Source organism: Pelophylax lessonae, assembly GCF_965119305.1.
Source record: "Pelophylax lessonae genome assembly, chromosome: 7".
NCBI classification, from domain to species: domain Eukaryota; kingdom Metazoa; phylum Chordata; class Amphibia; order Anura; family Ranidae; genus Pelophylax; species Pelophylax lessonae.
Window position 1 is genome coordinate 74,047,715 of NC_138774.1, and position 20,081 is coordinate 74,067,795.

At 41.8% G+C, this 20,081-nt stretch overlaps 1 protein-coding gene across 1 annotated transcript in view; it reads left to right on the top strand.

The window, feature by feature from the left end:
• Window positions 1-424: 424 nt before the first annotated feature.
• LOC309559923 (homeobox protein Nkx-2.4-like) overlaps window positions 425-20,081 on the top strand; it is a gene marked incomplete at its 5' end in the record, with an annotated part of 227,368 nt that continues 207,711 nt past the window's right edge. Inside the window, one exon of the mRNA XM_082263381.1 lies at window positions 425-657. Coding sequence (XP_082119507.1) covers window positions 540-657 — 118 coding nt within the window. The remainder of the gene's footprint in view (window positions 658-20,081) is intronic.

Below are 20,081 nucleotides of genomic sequence, written 5' to 3' on the forward strand. Positions count from 1 at the left end.
TAAAATGTGTGCATGCAAGTGTGTATGGATATGTGTATTGTGTAAATAATAAATATATATATATATATATATATATATATATATATATATATATATATATATATATATATATAAATTCTTATAAAAATAAGATAAATGTTTTTTTTTTATTCTAGTCCCGAAAAGCATAATGTGTGAAAAACAAATATGATTCCTAATAGCTTAAAAATGAACCAAATGATCTCTCATTCTTTCCCTATCTGTCTGTCTCTCTGTCTTTATAGTCTCTGGTGGTGTCTAGCTTCAGCATCTATCCTGTTCTGTCTGTTCAGTCGTGTTCAAGTTCTTTGAAGTTCAAGTGTTTGTCTTTAAAATATGTTGCAGGACTTCTCAGAATAATGCTGGTGTGAAAAAAGAGATGTATCTGGATAAAGAGACCCTTGTGCAGTGTTTTTTTCCCGAGCTGTTGACCCCAACATAAAGAAGTTAATCTAGATCAGAGGAGCAGAGCTGCATTATCGGGGTAAGGACTTTAAATCATTAGTCATAATTTTATCAGGATGGCTAAACCTCTCTATTTTAAATCTGGATCAGATATCCTGCGGATAGAAAACTGGAAGAGGAATGAGATTCGGAGACTTACCTCGGAGCAGAGCGGACGGGCAGCAAGGAACACAGGTATCTAAGGGTGTCTTGCTCGGGATGTCACTGAAGGATGCTGGAAGATGAGGGCATCAGTTGGAAATAAGGATCATGAAAGATAGTTGGGTGACCATCTTTAAGCCGGAGGGGTTGTGATGTCATGGAGCATTGTGTGAATTTCACTGGTTAATATGAGGCGTGTGGCAGTGGGTGGACTGGTGAAGGGGAGGGCGAGAGGTCTACCATGGAGGTGACATTGCTAGCTTGCCCACCCTGGCTCGTGTGCGCTGTGTGTTGACTTAATCCTGAGATGACATGCCGGGACCAATTAGTGTTTATCTCCCTAGACGGGATGCTGACACGTAGGCTCCCTTCTGGGGCCTTGGGCAGATGTCCCCATGGACAGATCTGGTCCCTTTTCTGGTAGGACGTTTGGGGCAGCTGGTGGTTACTTAGAGCTGGTGGGCATCCATATGGCCTGATAGTTGTCAATATAGCATATTTTGTATTGTCTGGAAGCAGTATTGCATTGATCTTCTCTTTTATAACCCCTCTGGATATATAAAGATGTCTGGCACTGTTCCTCTCTGTCATGTATGGGGACTACAGTTATTATATCTACATGATTAGTCTTTAATATTTATAGAAGTAAATTGTCAGTGGTTTCTATAACTCCTTCATATGTACTCTTGTATTTATCCAATTTTTATGACATGAAACAATAAAATTCTGTAGTAATACACTTATTTTTTATTTATTATACTTTTTTTGGACCTGGATTCAGTAAAAATTGGCAAATTTTTACCATGAGTTTACTGATCCACTAGCGATTTGCGAATACAGGTAACTGTGCCCATGACAATTTTTCCAATCATTTTCCTCTTTTGTGATCAGTTTATTTCAATACATATCACATTAGGAGAAATTTTAATCTCTTTTTTTTTGTGTATGTGACTAGCTCCTATCAATGCTGTTAATGTAAAAAAAAAAAAAAAAAAAAAAAAAAAAGCATTTGGGCTAGAGTAGGGAATTTTTAAACCCTCTCTCGGGTTTTAAATGCTGTCTGTGTTCCTGCTGGGGAGATTGGCTTTCTTTTTTTTTACCTCAGGGATCATTTTCACAGGGACTCAAAGCACAGAATAATCCAAAATCTTTTTACAAAAGATTGGCTCAAGTAATGACTTTCAATAGATCTCAGCGAGGTAGCTGCTCTGTTGTACACAAAACCCTGACAAATCCAAAATCTTATGTTTTCACTAGAACTGCAATAAAAAGAAAATCTTCTAATGGGGACTCTTGTTCTAGTTACAACTTTTGTTTGGAGAGATCCCCCTCACTTATTGCTGTGTCTTCATAACAGAAAGTGAAGGAAAATCTCCCCAGCGGGACACTGACAACAAGAAATACAAAGTACAGGGCTTTGCCCATTCCCTACATTATCAAAAATCTAAAAAATGTGGTCCTTAAATGTACTTTAATGTGCATAATTTGGAAAATTCTAAGTACATAGGGATGATTTGCTCAATATATATGTAGGATCTGCTTCCTGCTTCATAGTGCTGCACAATGCATGTGCTTGTTAGTCTGCATCAGAGCAAGTTTAACAGACAAGTTTGTGCGCCTGAAATTCTGGAGTTGATTTAATGAAACAAATTTTGCAAGTTAATTTTCTTTGGCTTGAGTTGAGGTGGTGAAAATTCACTTTGCAAAGAAAACCCAATCATGTGTGACAAAAAAACAAACAACAATATTTTTGCTTGCATGCGATTAGATGTTGAAAGTCAGTAGAGTTCACCTTATCAGTCGGCTAAGGGAACATTCCCTTGCAAAGTGAACAGCCTATTTTTTAGTAAATCAAACCATTTATCTCAGCACTTGTTGATTGGAAAGATTGACTGATAACATGCAGTAAAATACAGCTAGGCACTACAAGAATGAACGAACTGCATATGTGCAAATGTAATATATTACTGCAAATATAGTACAGCAAGCATTTATTATGTAAAAGTTAAATACCATTATTAATTGTAAAACATTATAATTTTAAAAGTTAAATGAAGTTCGGGTAAGCTCGACACTAACAACTTAAAATATGTGCTCCCCAGAATAGACCATGTGCAAAATGTTTTCAACCAACTTACGAAAAATTCTCTGGCATAAGTAGGCATGTTGACTAATTCTTAAAGAGTCAGTCCACCCAAAACTGATTTTTCAGGTTTTGATAGATTACAGGGTTAAATTATCTAAATGTCTGAAGACTCTCGGTGAGATCTCTGAACTGGGTTCCTGGGTCTACACCCCTGCTCTGGTCATTAAGAGAGGTTTTCTTTCTCCATGTAATATGTTTCAATAAATTTCTATTATGGGGCAGGCAACATGTAGAATAGAACCAGAAAGAGATGATTGGTAATACCCAAAACTCCCAGGTGGGCAGATACAGAGTGAGGAATTATAGCAGATCTCACTGTTGGAGTATCCAATACATCTAAGCTGGCCATACATGGATTGAAATTTCGATCCATCTATGGCAGGCTAGTCTGCTGCAGGGGCATACCTAGAGCATTTGACACCCGGGGCGAATACTATATCTGGCACCCCCTCATTTGGAACAACTCCCCCAGTTTGGCAATAATATAAGTGAAATACCACTGTGTGCAAACTTACCACAGGGGTGCTTGTTTTTAGGACAAGAAGGTGTGGTATGATGCGCTTAGTGACAGTGGAATCAGGATGTAAACGTTTCTGGGGTGTTAGCTGGGGTGCCAAGCATGAAGAAAATGTGGTTCTATAGTGTGGAACGCATGCCAACCACAGGGACCAGGAAATCGGGCTGGAAATGCGTTCCAGCGGGCACTGCCTGCCGCCGTATGTTTAATTTCCCCTCGGCAGGCCACCGCTACTTGAGGTCAAAGCTCCCTCTACTCGAAAAGGAAAGCAAAACCACTGAATAAGTGGCGCCAGCCTGACACCCCTAAACGGCGCCGGCCTGACACCCCCACCCAATGTGTGGCACTGCCCCCCCCCCTGTTGGTAAGCCACTGGACTACAGATTAACTTGTGTACAACCAGCCTGTCAGATTTTTCCAGAATGATCAGTGCCACTGGCTATAGCTGGCAATACTGATCATTGTTTTCTGACGGTGGGGAAGGCTGTCCACTGTAAGAATACAATACCACTAGGGGAATGATTCACCATCTGCCTCGAATGTGTGAAATTAGATCTTTTTTCCCCATCCAACCCTGTCCAGGGGGGCTTAATATCACACCCCAGATCCATCCGATAGTGAGGATGATTCCTCCATGGTCGCAGCAGCAAATTAGAAAGCGCTGGTAAATGCACTTATCACTGCAGTGCGTGAGACTTTAAAAATGGAGGATGCGGCTGATGTAGCCACGGGCGTGGCTGTGTCATTTGGTACGCATAAGTCACCTCGCACTCCAAAGGTGTTTACTTATGTGCCTTATTTTGACAGGTTTTCCTGTAAGGAATAAAAACAACCAAAATTACCCTTTGTGGTCCCCAAAAGTTTTGCTGTAAATTACCCTTTTGAGGAGTCACTTTTAAAAAAGTGGACTAGTCCACCAGTGGTGGACCCCCCTGTTTCCAGGTTGAACAAAGCTACCATGATCCCAGTATAGGAATCCCCATCCTTTAAGGACCCAGCTAAAAGGAAAGCGGAGGCTGTGGCATGCAGCATGTTTACTATGGCTGGTTCAATATTGCAGCCAGTGTTTGCCTCAGCTCTGGTGTCTCAGACCTTAAATGAATGGGTCAAGCTTTTGTGGCAGGGCCCTAACCCTAACTGAATGGGGTGATCAGGTCCCTGCTGCTTATGTTGATTTAGGGGACCAGTTGGTCCATGGACTGCAGTTTATATGTGATGCAGCTTTGCATATCCTGTGCTGTCCAAACTTTGTTTCAGCGGTGGTGATTAAGCGTGTGCTATGGCTTAAGAATCGGTCGGAAGACCAAGCCTCTAAGAAAGCTCTCATTGATCTGCCCTTTGGGGCTACCCTGGATGACATCATTAAGGGTATCACGGGGGAGGGGGGGGGAGAGTACCTTCTTGCCATTGTCTAGGAAAGGAAAGGAGCTTTGTTGCAGACGGGTGCCCTCCTTCCCAGCACATAAAAAATTATTTTGTGCTTCTGGGATGGAGAATAAGGGAAATAGATCTTTCAAATCTTCCCTAGGAGGTTCCAAGCATCCTTGGTCTGGTAAGCATAAAGCAAGCTTCTCCAGACCCGCAGACAACCCATTATTAGGGTGGGGGGGGACATCTTCGCTGGTTTCTGGCCTCGTGGACCTCCTTCATGAGCTTTAAGGGGATCCAGAAAATGTATATTTTGGGGGTACCCAGAAAGGGGGACAAAGCTTGTCCTTTTCAGGTTTTGTAGGTCCTGAGTCTCCTTGTACAGATTTAATTCCTGTAAAGGTTCAGGTGATGTCCGAACTACTTAAGGTCCCCCATCCCTCTCCAGGGAATTGATTTACCTAGGTCTGATTCTAATTCTGACCAGGGTGGTCCTTCCTCTGGACAAACTTCAGGAACCACAGGCCGTGATTCACCGGCTGCTGTCACACAGATATAGTTCTCTCTCCCATTCTGCATACAGGTTCTGGTGGTACACACCTTCTGCACAGTCCTATATGCAGCTCCATTAGCAGGTTCGGCTCCACAGGAGAATACCGGGGATCACGGGTTCCTCTGACAGATCCTTTGGGCATCCAAGGGCCACGGTAAGGCCAGTATCATCCTCTACCTAGGCTGCCGCAATTTCTGTGAGGAATCAAAAGCAAGGATCTTCCAATCAGTCTGGAGGCCATAAACTTCCCTTGGGGGCTTCCTCTCAGAGAAGACCAATTGTCCAAAGGTCTGATTTATCATCCTGCTTTACAGTAGCTGTTTTTAATGGCTTAGCTATTGAAAGCCAGGTACTGAGGGATAGAGGTCTGACTGGATCAGTTATCCCTACTATGGTGAAGGCGAGGAAGTTGTCTTCCAGCAAGAAATACCATTGTACGTGGAAAGCGTACATTTCTTGGTGTGAGTCGATTGGCGCTTATCCTCGATCCTTTTCTGTGGCTCAGATCTTAACCTTTCTTTAACAGGGCGTTGATCAGAAGTTGGCCTTGAGTACCATCAAGGGCCAGGTGTCTGCCCTTGCAGTCTTTTTACAGCGACCCCTAGCCATGCACTCTTTAGTTCGTACCTTCCTTCAGGGGGTTCAACATGTGACTCCACATGTAGGGTCTCTTTTGCTGCCATGGGATTAAAATGTAGTACTTTTGGTTCTCCAAAAACCTCCATTTGAGAATATTGGGGATATTCCCTTGCCTATGTTATCCCAGAAGGTAACATTCTTGGTGGCTATAACCTTGGCCCACAGGGTATCGAAATTGGCGGCATTATCCTGCCACAGTCCCTATTTAGTGGTCCGTAGGGATAAAGTGGTTCTTTGTCCCTCTCCATCATTCCTGCCCAAAGTTGTCTCTGACTTCCATTTGAATGAGGTCATTGTGTTGCCTTCCTTGTGTCCCAAGCCGGCTCATCCCAAGGAATTTGCTTTGCATACCTTGGATGTGGTTCATGTGATTCGGGTGTATCTGGCAGCTACTGAGTCCTTTCGGAGGTCAGACTCGCTTTTTGTGGTTACGGACAGACCAAGAAAATGGCTGGCCGCTTCTTCGGCTACCATCTCCAGATGGATCAGAGAGACAGTGACTCAGGCCTATTCCATTAAAGGTCAGGTTCCACCTTTCCATGTCACGGTGCATTCTACTTGGTCGCTGATTGCTTCTTGGGCCTTCTGTAATCAGGCATCAATATCGCAAGTTTGCAAGGCGGCCACTTGGTCGTCGGTGCATACCTTCACAAAATTCTATAAGGTAGATACTTTTGCATCTGCAGATGCTTCTTTTGGCCGCCAAGTTTAGCAGGCTGCTGTTTAACAGGGGCTGTTCCCTCTTGAGGGGTGTTATTCTTTAAACTTTTATTAAACCTTGGACCCGGTTAAGGCTCCTGTTTGTTGGTTAAGGGCTCTTATGTTTAGCCTTGGGTTATTTTCCCCACTCTTCATTTTCCTTTTGGCACTGCTTTTGGACGTCCCAGTAGTTATGATTTATGGAGCAATGTGTCCGTCGATAAACGAAAGAGAAAATGGGATTTTTGTACTTACTGTTTCTCTGAGTTCATCGACGGACACAGCACCCACCCCTCTATGGAGTTCTGATACTTCTAATACTGCTTGCTACTAAACTGATTACCTAGAGCAGAGAGGGGGGGTTACACACCAAGCTGAGTACGGCCCATGGGCGTAGCCAGGTGTTTTTTGTTCTGCCTAGTCCTACTCCTGGAGGAAGCAATATAACCCAGTAGTTATGATTTATGGAGTGCTGTGTCTGTGGATTTTACGGTAAGTACAAAAATCTCATATTTTTCTTTAAATTCCCTGTCTTTGTATATACAGATTAGTAGGCCAGTGTAAAAATAAAATCTGTGCAGTTTAGCTTCTGAAATGCAGCCGCACACAAATCAGCCCCTGAAACACAGACAGAAGAAGGAAGGAGGAGACAGAAGAAATGCCTTCTTCCTGCAACAGGCACACCATTTCAGCCTTAACAAAATCACTTGACTGTAGCTGAAGGACGGCTTTTTATTGATAAAGGTTGCACTTTTTGGAAACATTATACTGTTGCCCTAGATTAGCCTTTCTCAAACTTTTCAACACATAGAGACCCTTAAAGTAACTTTCCGGTCCCTGGGAACCCCGTGCTAAAAATGTCTATATTCACAACTCATGATGAATTAGTGTGGTGGCCAGTGGGAAGAATGCTCCTTACTCTTGTGGTCGTTGGGAAGAATCCCCCCCCTTACAGATAGCTAAAAAGATCAATGGTTTCAGTGGGAACTTATCTGAGAGGCAGAAATTGATTATTGCTCAATGAACCCCTAGCAACCTCTGGAGGAACCCTACGGTTCCCATGGCATCCCAGTTGAGAAATCCTGGCCCAGATTGTGAAATGTTACGTATTTGTAAAGTCTGCTTTAGGAAAGTACTTTGTGACTTTGTCTACTATATGAATTGTCACTACATAATCTTTTATCTATAAGTTTTTTTTTTGCTGATGACACTATCTTGCAGTTATAGGTCCTCTAAGAGCTTATTCACACCACATACGTTCGGCTGGGTCGGTCAATGTAGTTTCTATTGTGTTAGTTCACACCAATGTGCTGTGTTAATAGGTGCTGAAGAAAACAAGGCATGGCAAACTTTATCCCAGCTTGTTGCCAAGTGCTGCAGCATGCTTTGCATAAAAGCAAAGTAATGCGTTTCTTATGAAAAAAAAGGAACCGCAACTTGCATATAAACAGCATGTGCATTGTGATGTGAGCCTACCCTAAGACCCAGGGGAGAAGTGATTGTAGGTTTTCCAGTGTTGTCAGTGATTGTAGTGGAATCAGGACATCAATACTATTTAACCAGTTAAAGGATGTTGGGAGGCTTACCGTTACACAAGAGCATACACAGAGGGACGTACTAGAGCAAAAGAAGTTTAAAGCAGAACTCCGCAAAGCATTACTTTCAACAATGCAGACCGCATAGCATAATTCTAAAGCTTTTCCAGGAAATCATTAACCTTTTGTGTGGGAAAAAAAAGAAACAAATGTTGGCCATACACAATAATTTGCACCAATTTTTCACCAATTTCAACCAGTTTTTATTTGCAAACTAAAACCAAATGAATGATTGCAACCTTCCATCAACATCATAAATAGTTTTTTAGTTTTGAAAACAAATGTTTGTGACAGGTGACATTGATCAGTTTAGTTGAAAGCTTGGATGAAAGTGGTTGAATGCTTGAAAATTGTCTTATGAATGGGCAGCATTCCTGTTATTGGAGTCCCCATGCCCCCATACTCCTGTTTATGGGGTTCCCATGCCTCCATATTCCTGTTTATGGAGTCCCCACGCTTGCATAGTCTGGTTTATGGAGTTCCCATGCCTCCAAATTCCAGTTTATGGTGTACCCAGGCCTCCACATTCCAGTTTATGGATTCTCCATGCCTCCACATTTGAGTTTATGGAGTCCCCATGCCTTTACATACCTGTTTATGGAGCCCCCTGACTCCACACTCAAGTCTATGGAGTACCCAGGCCTCCACATTCCAGTTTATGGATTCTCAATACCTCCACATTCCAATTTCTGGAGTCCCCATGCCTACATGTTCCAGTTTATGGAGTCCTTGTGTCTACACATTCTGGTTTATGGAGCTGCCATGCCTTCACTACCTATGTACGAAGTCCTTATGCCTCCATGTTCCAGTTTATGGAATCTCCATGCCTATACTTGCCTGTGTGTGGAATCCCCATTTCCTGTTTATGGTGTCCCTATGTAATTTAAGGAGTCACAATACCTACACGATCCTATTTATGGAGTCCCCATGCAATTTATAGTGACCCCATTTCATTTAGGGAGTCCCAATGCCTACACATTCCTGTTTATTGAGTCCCCATGCATCTAGGGAATCTGCATTTTGTTTAAAGAGTCCCATGCCTACATATTCCTGTTTATGGGGCTTCCTTATCTCCAACAGTTGGGTACATGGAGAAGAATAAAATATAAAAATTGGGACCAGTTTGTGACTATTCCTTCTCTTATTCAGCATGCCATAGCCAAACAGTTCTGAACCAGATTAAAAAGCTTAGTAACCATGAAGCGGGGGTACAGTGGCTAGTGGTGAGCACTTATGCCTTGGGGCACTGGGGTTCCTGTTTGAGTCCTAGCCAGTACTATCTGCATGGAATTTGTATGTTCTGCCCTGTGCATTGATTTCTTCTGGATACTCTAGTTTCCTCCCACACTCCAAAGAAATGCTGTAGGTTAATTGGATCCCAATCAAAATGTCCAAAGTATGCATTTACAAATTAACTAATGTTTTCTCACATTATGCATACCAGTCCCAAACCTGGGCAATTGGGGAGGGTTGATGAAAGACCTGGCAACCTACCTCCTCAGAAATTTGCCAAAAAACATATATGGAAAAGGTTTTTAAGTGTATCAGACATGATGCTCATAGCCAAAGCCAAGAGTCCGATCTACAATATATATGCATACCATAATGTAATAAGTGCTTTCCCTCTTGCTACTTGTAAAGTGTGCTGTCAATATGTTGTAGTGAAAGCAGAGAGAACAAGATTTTGGAGGGTTTCAGGCTCTGGGCTGAAGGTTAGCCGTTCTCCAAGCAAAGAATGTAACTTTTATTAATCAGTGATAGAAATGTCAACGTTTATTTTAAAATGTTTTTCATTAGATGGGAGTTTTTAAGGTGCTCGTGGTTGTCAGATAGGGTTGGGTATGTTGTATAAAAAGAAAAGAACGCTTGGCGTTCATGACAGCAAGAGGGAAAGCACTTATTACATTATGGTATGCATATATATTGTAGATCGGACTTCCAACCAATCATATCCTTACATGAAAGAATAAAAGGATTGCTATGGACAACAAACAGTTTTTGCATCAGATAATTCTGATAATCTTTTTAAACCATGCTTGCAGTTTAATATCTTTTCTAATCTTTTTTCACAACTTCTTTACCCCCAGTTATGTTTTCCTTGACCATTACATAAAACTGGTTACCCTGTGTAACTCTGAAGACAAGTGAAGAATTAAAAGACAAAGCTCAGTTTTAATGCCTTAGTTGTCATTAGTTAACATTGCACATCGTCTCTTCTCAAGCTATTGTTAGGGATGCTGCTACTAGCTTTCAATAATTTGAACATAATACACAGTAGCTTAATTTAGAAAAAATGTAAAAAAAAAAGTTGCAGTAACGGTTGGTCAACACAGGTGCAGGATTCAGCAGAGTTTCAATAAAGTACCATATTTCAAACCTGTATGTGCTCCCATTTTCCACAAATTGGCATTGGCCACTGATAGCCATTTACCATCGACACCATGCAACTGAAGGTGTTGCTCGCCTCCTCTCATGCTATCTACATCTTTGGCAGCATTGCAATCGCCAGACATAGATACTATGGGAGTGGGTGGGCTGAGTGACACCTTGAGTCGCATGGTGTCAGTGGTAACTGGCCTGCAGTTTCTATTGCTGATTGCTGGACAACTGGAGCGCAGACAGAATTCAAACATGGCGATAATGCATTTATCAAGGTACATATGTTATACAGTATGGCATTTTAATATTCATAGAGTGATTCTAGGGTGAACTACCACTTAAGATTTACTCTGCCATTTCCCCATTCACCTCTGTCTCCACACTGCTTCATTTCCCTGGGTGTCAAACCCTATGTAAGCTGTATGTCATTTGATGGCAGAGCTTACATTGGGTTGATGACATTGTTCTCCTTATGGGACAGCAACGTTTGGCCACTTAGGCCCTAGCACTTCATTTTGGGAGGTGGTCACATACTTCCTCATATCTAGCAGCACCAGGCATTTACAGTGGGTCAGATGAGTTTGGGGAGTAGACTAGTAAGGGACTGAATAGGCGCATTGGCAATTTCCCTATAAAGTAAACCTCTCATAACAGCAACATGTACAAAACAGCAACTTTTTATAATGCCTGAAATATATGCCAGTTATGCCCTAGCCCTTTATTTTGGGAGGTGGTTACATGCTTCCTCATATCTAGCAGCACCAGGCATTTACAGTGGGTCAGATGAGATTGGGGGGTAGACTAGTAAGGGACTGAATAGGCGCATTGGCAATTTCCCTATAAAGTAAACCTCTCATAACAGCAACATGTACAAAAGAGCAACCTTTTATAATGCCTGAAATATATGCCAGTTCATTGTACAGTACAAAATACAGTATTTGTAAAATTGCTTGCGTTATGAATGTACAATACAGTGTACAGAGTTCCGCAGTCTGGGGAATTTAATGTACACATATTGTACATACATACAGTATGTACATAGTGCAACAGTTTTTGGTGCCTGGTTTCAATTTCAAAGAATAAGGAGGAACTGTATGGCTAGAGATTGTGATGATAACTGCACCACATTCCACAATAACAGTCTGACGAAAAAAACTAGGTAGGATGGGATTTTTAAGGTGCTATTTGAGTCCACAAGCTAAATATTAGCTAAAATAGTAATATTTTATTTGTACGAGGATTAAAAACAAAACACATATAAACATATTACATATATATGACAAAAATGTCAACCATTGTTTGTGAAATTAGATTTGATTCCATACACACCAAAATCTTCTACATGTTTCGCCAAAAAGGCTTCTTCAAGAAGTATTTAAGTGCAAATAACATAACTAAATAGAGAAATAATCAAGAGTACATACATAAATTAATTCATGTAGCATGTCAAATACACCATCACCTTCCAAAGCTCTGAATTGTCTGCACCCGGATGGAGGCAGTGAGCCAAAGGACAGAGGGGGGAACAATCCCAGAAATCAGCAAGGCGCCAGAAGCCACCCAAGAGCCCAAGGGCAACAATCCCAGTCCCCCCCCCCCACAAACCCACACTTGGGGTAAATCACAGAAGGGGTATAAGTGATACAGAAAAAAATAGATTCTAGGACATAAACAATATTAAAATTAAGAATGTAATATGGGCCAAAGCTCCTACAAATGAATTACATGGTTAAATGCTCATATAGTTACTAAAATCAAATGAATTACACAAATGACCAGGAAGATGATACACCCCAATGTTAGATATGGTCAAGGTCATCCACTTGATGGTAGTCCATAATAGGTCTAGAATCATATAGAAAAAGGCCTATGGCACCATTGCATATGTATATATCCTTTAAATGTTGGAGGGCAGACTAAGTATTACATTTATCAAGCATCCACATTTGAATGAGTTAATTTAAATTAGTTGTGCTATATTCATATTTATTTTTTCATTAGCATGCCAAGCAGTCTAAAGGATAATTGCTTTCATTATAGCCTCCATCTCTATAAGATTATAAGTCAAGCGCCATGGGGAATTTCATGTATACACATTGTACATACATACTGTACATAGGGCAACAGTTTTTGGAACCTGGTTTGCCAACACAGTGGAAAATTATGGCATTACATTCAAGAGATGTAAACTCACGAAAAGAAAAATGGGACCTACAAACCCACCACTACTGGTCCAGAGTCAGCAGTAAAGGCTATGAGGACGACCAAAGGAAAAGGGACTTACAAACCCACCATTACTTGTCCAGAGTCAAAAGTAAGGGCTATAAGGACGACCAAAGGAAAAAGGACCTACAAACCCACCACTACTGGTTTAGAGACAACAGTAAAGGCTATGAGAACGACCAAAAGAAAAGGGACCTACAAACCCAACACTACTGGTCCAGAGTTAACAGTAAAGGCTATGAGGAAGACCAAAGGAACTACAAACCCACCACTAGTGGTCTGGAATCAGCAGTAGACAATATGAGGAAGACTAAAAGAAAAAAAAAAGTGTATGCTGTTTCAAAATCCACAAAGGACCAATAAACTGTAGAAAATGTAAAGTAAAACACTAGAAAATGTCTGCAGAGTTTAAATTTTGTGGAGCTATGTTCCTCTAGAAGTCATTTGTCTTTTTTTTTTACAAACATCTAAAAAGTACCCAGGTAAAAATAACAACCCCCCCTCAAAAAAACATTCCCTATCGCTGTACCCCAATCAAAGAAAACAGACCTGTCAGATAATAGTATTATCTAGCCAATGCTTATGGAAGATTGGTCCAATTTGTTCACTCCTCTAATGCAGTACATTGCCCACATACCTTAAGACCTTGGCACCCCAGATGTTTTGGAACTACATTTCCCATGATGCTCAACTACACTGCAGAATGCATGAGCATTATGGGAAATAGAGTTTCAAAACATCTGGGGTGCCAAGGTTCGCCATCACTGCTTTGGGAGAACCAAAGTGCGATCTCTTGTCTATGGATGGGGTCTGGTGGTGGTGTATGTTGTTATGGAGGGGGGGGGGGAGTTGTCACTTTATGCCTGGGTATCTTTTAGTTGTTTGTAATAAAGTGACTTCTAGAAGGACACAACTGAGTTTATTTTCCTATAACCATAGATTACAAAATGTGGTGCAGCTGTGCATGGTAGCCAACCAGCTTCTAACTTCAGCTTATTCAAATAAGGTTTGACAAAAAAAAACCTGGAAGCTGATTGGTTTCTATGCAGAGCTGCACCAGATTTTGCTCTCTCTAGTTTTAATAAATCAACCCAAGTCCCACTATTTTTATAGCCTGTAGAAATGTTGTTGTGTTTTGTGTTTTCTTATAGTTTGTTGGTCTGTGGTATTCTTTGAAGTACACCTTCCTTTTTTCTTCTGTCAGAGGAGAAGTACCTGGTACTGTGGTGGCCAACACAGATGTGCATTGGTACATTATTAGCAAACCACTGACTGCTAAGTAGTCTGCATTAGTTCACATTATGGCGCTTTTCCACTGCATGGAACCGTACCGGTTCAGCACGCTTTTGTGCTTTTCCACTGCGGTACCGCATGGTATAGGGTCGGAACGGTTCGGTACGGTACGGTATAGGTTTGCTTTTCCACTGCATGGAACCGAACGGTACGGTACGGCTCTGAAAAAACAGTACCTACTCGATTGTGGTTCCAACAGGTACCAAACTGGTACCATATCCCACAATCCTTTGCATGCAGTCACTACTAGCCACTGATTGGTCAGAGAATCACACCCACCCCGTTGTTATCCCACCCACTTAACTTTAGTACTACTTTAGTGGAAAAGCAAACCTATACCGTACCGTACCGAACCGTTCCGACACTATACCATGCGGTACCGCAGTGGAAAAGCAAACCGGGCCAAGCAGGGCCGAGTAGAGCCGAGCTGGTACTAGCCGGTACTTGCAGTGGAAAAGTGCCATAGGATTCACGTAAACCAGGTATGGACCTGTTGTTATCATATGGCACTTTTCCACTGCAAGTACCGGCTCGGCTCTACTCGGCCTTGCTTGGCCCGGTTTGCTTTTCCACTGCTGGTACCACATGGTACGGTGTTGGAACGGTTCGGTACGGTACGGTTTGCTTTTCCACTAAAGTAGTACTAAAGTTAAGTGGGTGGGATAACAACGGGGTGGGTGGGATTCTCTGTGGCTAGTAGTGACTGCATGCAAAGGATTGTGGGATATGGTACCGGTATGGTACCTCTTGGAACCACAATCGAGGTGGTACTGTTTTTGAGAGCCGTACTGTTCGGTTCCATGCAGTGGAAAAGCGCCGCCGTACCGTACCGTACCGTACCGAACCGTTCCTACACTATACCATGCGGGACCAGCAGTGGAAAAGCACAAAAGCGAGCCAAACCGTTCGGTTCCATGCAGTGGAAAAGCGCCATTAGTAATGTGAACTAGATTTGTGAAGGTTCTCGTAATACAAAAAAACTACTATCTGTGTAAAATGGGGATATCCCCTTTCAGACAGGGGCTCTTGTGTTAAATTCTTCCCTAAATTGAGTTTAAACTGGAAAACATTAGACAGAGTTTGTGTTTTTAGTGAGGAAATCTTGGTATAGGAAAAACTGATATCTCACATTGAGCCTGGCTATCCAACTCCAATCTAGAGAGAAATGTCTATGTTGGATGCAGGGGGTTAAATCACTCCATCCCCACTCCCTCTTTTTCTGCTGCTTTTGGTGAAGTCGGTGAAAGGAACATGTTCTCTGTCCCCTAATCCCTGAACCCAACAGCACACGCGCTTTTAATTAAGGAAACAGATTAGCCCCATCTGTCCATCAACTTAAGTTCTGCTTCAAACTGGGGCAGCAGCTAACAACGAGTCACTTCATTAGCCGGCCTGTGCTTATGCCAGTGTACAAGCTGTAGGCTTTTTATCATGCAATCTTAATTTATTGTACAATTTGTATCTACAAAATCATACTTTACTTAATTTTGTACTTTTTCTTTGTTTTATTTTGTTGTAACATGCACATGTTTTTTCGTAACACTCCCCATCCCCAATGTTAGTCTGTTTGTATGTGCAACTTTTTAGTTACAAATTCAATTACCCTTTTTCAAATATACTTTTAGGAAATCCTAATATAAGATTTTACCAAACTCTCCTGGTATGTTCCCATATTACCTGTTAGAACTCACCTGTAACTGAAATGTACCAGAACGGCACAACTGAGTGTTTTTATCTAAATATATATATATATATGTATGTATGTATGTATGTATGTATTTGTGTATATATATATATATATATGTGCATGTATGTATGTACTGTATATATATATATATATATATATATATATATATATATATATATACAGTACATACATATATATATATATATATATATATATATATATATATATATACATACATAAATACATGTGTATATATATGTAAATATATATATATATATATACAGTATATAGATGATGGAGATACAAAGAAAGATCTTTGGTGATAGAAAAACAAATCTGACAAATAGTTGGGTAATATAAATTTAAAGTGGTATTAAACCCAAAAGCTAACATGTATTATATTGCAGCTTGCCAATCCTTAGGCCCCTTTCACACGCGGCCGATCCGCTCGACGGACTCCGCTAGCTCAGTGGGAATCGCTCTGCTCACTGTGCAGAGACGGACCTGTCAGAGTCCCGCTCTCCTCTATGGGAGATCGGATGAAAATGGACAGCATGTCCGTTTTCATCTGATCTGACCCGCTGGATGGATGGCGAACGTATCACCATCCTTCTGTTTCAAGCGGATCCTCTCGGATCGGATAACAGACGGCTGTCAGCGGACACATCTCCGCTGACATCCTTCTATAGAGGAGAATGGGTGGCCCGATCAGGTCCGCCTGAAAAACGGACAGGCGGACCTGATCGGTTCGATTGTGTGAAAGGGGCCTTAGATGTGATAGCTGTATTCATTTTCTTTTTTAGTCTTTCTTTTTTTATCTAATTATCTGGCCAATAAGTCTGTTGTTTTTCAAAAGGGCAATCTCTCAAGCAGAATGTATCAGTTTACAGGGATGTGATAAACTATTTAACAGTGACGGAAGTGCTTACAATGATCGGCTTTTATTTATTTATGTAAAACCTTTATCTCAAAAGGAAAAAAAAATGTTTGCAGTAGGTGATTATAAATTATTAGACCTGGTTCACCCCAGTGCGACTTTGAAATCGGGATACTTTAGCGCAATTTCAAAGCCGCAGATCAGTGCAATTTGGACCTCTGATTTCACTGCGGCTTGCGACTTCATTAAACAGAAGTCAATGCAAGTAACAATAAAATCGCAAAAAACCTTTTTCAAACTGACTTGAGTCGCAACCGTTTTGAATGGTTTCATTGCTGGCAATGGGGTGTGAATTGTCATGCCATTTTGAACTGTCAAATCACATGACAAATCGCACTGGTGTGAACCAGGCCTAAGTTGGAGTCTGGTTTCACTTAAATGTCTCTAAATCTGCTAATCAACATAACATTCCCCTCCCTCCAGACTGACAACCTGGCTGCGCAAAGGTGCCCCTGTGCTTGTTCACCCAGAGTGGGGGCACTCTAGGATGTGTGATACTGGCCAGTTCACCAGGTGAAAACAGAGGGGGATTCATAAGCTGCAATATATTACCCTCCTGGTTTTAATACTGCTTTAAATATGAATTCCAGATATTTTTACAGTTGCATTGGTCCAGCTTGGTTCAATGCAGCTATGGATATACCATACCTGCGGGATCCCTCTAGAAGCTGTAAATCACTGTAGACATCGCTACTCCAGAGATGTCAAGCCAAGTGGTGCCAACAGGGCCACCCACAGCTTGGATTTCAGCAGGAATCCGCCAGAATTCGAGCCGTGTGTGACTAGCTTTAGGGTTCTTTATAAGCTGTGTGGGGATCCCATGGTGAGCTCTTGAACTGATCTCTGTAGGATCCAACTCTAGGCATTGTAATCTCAGAGCTAATTTCTTTCATTTGTAAACGAACTGCCTGATTGCGGTGTGCAGGATTTCTGTATACGGCATGGAATGTCAAACACTCTTCAGTTGGCTGGAATATGTTCTTCTCTTTACAAAATCTCCTTATCCTAAGGGTTCACATACTTTTTCATCAATGACCTATATTGTATAAACAATTATTTCTTAACCAGGATGCCATTTGGGTTCCTAGGGTGTCGTGAGCATGAGACCCGTTTGCCCTGGATCAGATACAGATGAGAGGACTCTGTGATGGGGTGACTGTGGTGATGGGGCTGATAATTTGTCATGCTGTGTTGACTTTTTAGGTGTAAATCAGGCAAATTACTTGTTATGGGTATTGTCAGGGTTTCCATATCATGTTTATGCTGTTTAAATATTGATTGCGTTCGTTTTCTGATGTGATGGGGGGGGGACTGTCATGAGGAGACTCCGATGTGATCAAAGGATCTCATATATTGGGGGACTCTGATACTCTGGGCTCTGATGTGCTGGGTGGACTTTGATGTGACAGGACACTCTGACGCAGTTCCGGGACAAAGTCATCTAGAGCCCAGGGCAAACATGCCAAATTGCGCAAAAATCCCCCACCCCATAAAAATCGAGCACTAATCTGCATGCATAACCCCCTAAGCATAAATTCCCCCTCCTCCCAGTACAAATCGCCCCCCCCTTACTGAAATTCCTTCCTTCCCAGCACAAATCTTTGCCTCCCCCAGCTTAAATTCTCTTTCCCCATATGCCCCCAGCACAAATCCCCCCAAAAAATGTCCCCATCTTAGGACAAACCCCTTACATGTCCTCTCTGAGCACAATTCCTCCCCCCCCCAACACTCCAAATTCCCCCCAGCACAAATTCCCCTACCCCAATTTCCCATCCTAACACAAATCCCCCCCCCAGTTCCCCTCCTAGCACAAATACCCTCCAATCATCCATAATAGTACAAATACCCCCCATCAAAAAATAAATAAATATATATATATATATATATATATATATACTGTATATCCCCTCATAGCACAAATCCCTTCCCCCTTCTACCATATCACCTTTTCTAGCACAAACCCCCCAAATCCTCCCTCCTATCACAAATCCTTACCCCCCCCCCCCAACACAAATCCCCCCAAATCACCACTCCTAGCACACCTCCTCAAATTTATTTCCTAGAACCATTCTTATCCCCCTGCTGCTCCCCCCCACCCAACACAAATCCCTCCCTCCCCCCCAAATCACCACTCCTAGCACACCTCCTCAAATGTATTTCCTAGAACCATTCTTATCCCCCTGCTGCTCCCCCCCACCCAACACAAATCCCCCCCCCCCAAATCTCTTTGTGGTGCCCCCACCTCACATGACACCACAATGCCCAGGGCGTGTCCTGCCCACCCCTTGTCCCGGCCCCGCTCTGACGTTAAGGTGGACCTCTGGTGTGAAGGGGGGGGGGCTTCTGCTGTGAAGTCAATCAAGATGATTGTGTGCATCGTCCTGTATGTACATATCAGAGTGGTTACATGGATACAGGGATAGATGAGTGTCCCTGGATGCAATCTGCCGTTACAGGTGGACATCTGGTCACGGCTGTACTCCAACACCTTTGTCTCCTGGGCATGGAAATGCGTTGAATTTTTTCAGTATACACCCAAATGCATCCATTTGCATGCGCCCTTAGATCTCAATTGTACCAGATGAATGAAAATGCAGAGTGGGTCATAGTAACCGCTCTGCATGTATGGGGCCATGGCAGGACAGAAAAGGGTTGTTCTTTTGATAAGCCATTAACAAAGATTGTTGATTGGTCAGTTAAGGGAACAAAATGAATTGGTCAGTTAAAGTACACTTACCTTTAATTGGCTGAAAATAACTAATTTAGCCACCTTGAGTCTGGTTCATTCCATATAAAAAGAGGTGAAATCTGTTAGGAATTTCAATCAGCAGAAACAGAAGAAGGAGTTTCGTCCCTCCCTCCCGCCCTAGAGGCGTGTCTTATTATTTATTGTTTTATTGTGATGGGGGGTTATTATATTGTAAAATTTTGGGAAGTTCAGGCTTTTTGGCCGAACTACACTGTTTTTAGTCTATAAGTTAATGTATGCGTACTTAGTTAGTTTCGAGCTTTGTGGCTGAACTAAAGTATATATGTTATGTTATATGTTATGTTATGTAAAATTAATAAATGGCCACGGCCAATTGCACCAATACAAGTCAGGAGTCATTAGTGTCATTTTTGTTTTTAAAAATTTTTGATTTATATCTTGATGTCCCACCTATGGCACCATGAGCCATCAAAGTATACTGAAATGCATTTTAGACACATGGCAATACAATGTGTTGGTGTTGGGCGGTATTGTAGACAATCAAGGTCATTGATGGATTTTCTCATGACAATGCATTTCGCCTGACCTGGAAAATACAGAAAGATTCATGATTATACACCTGGTATGAATGAGTCCATAGATGAAGAATAGAACGCATTGTATTAAAATTCCTCAAGTTCACAAATATTTTTCACAACTCCACTTATTTCC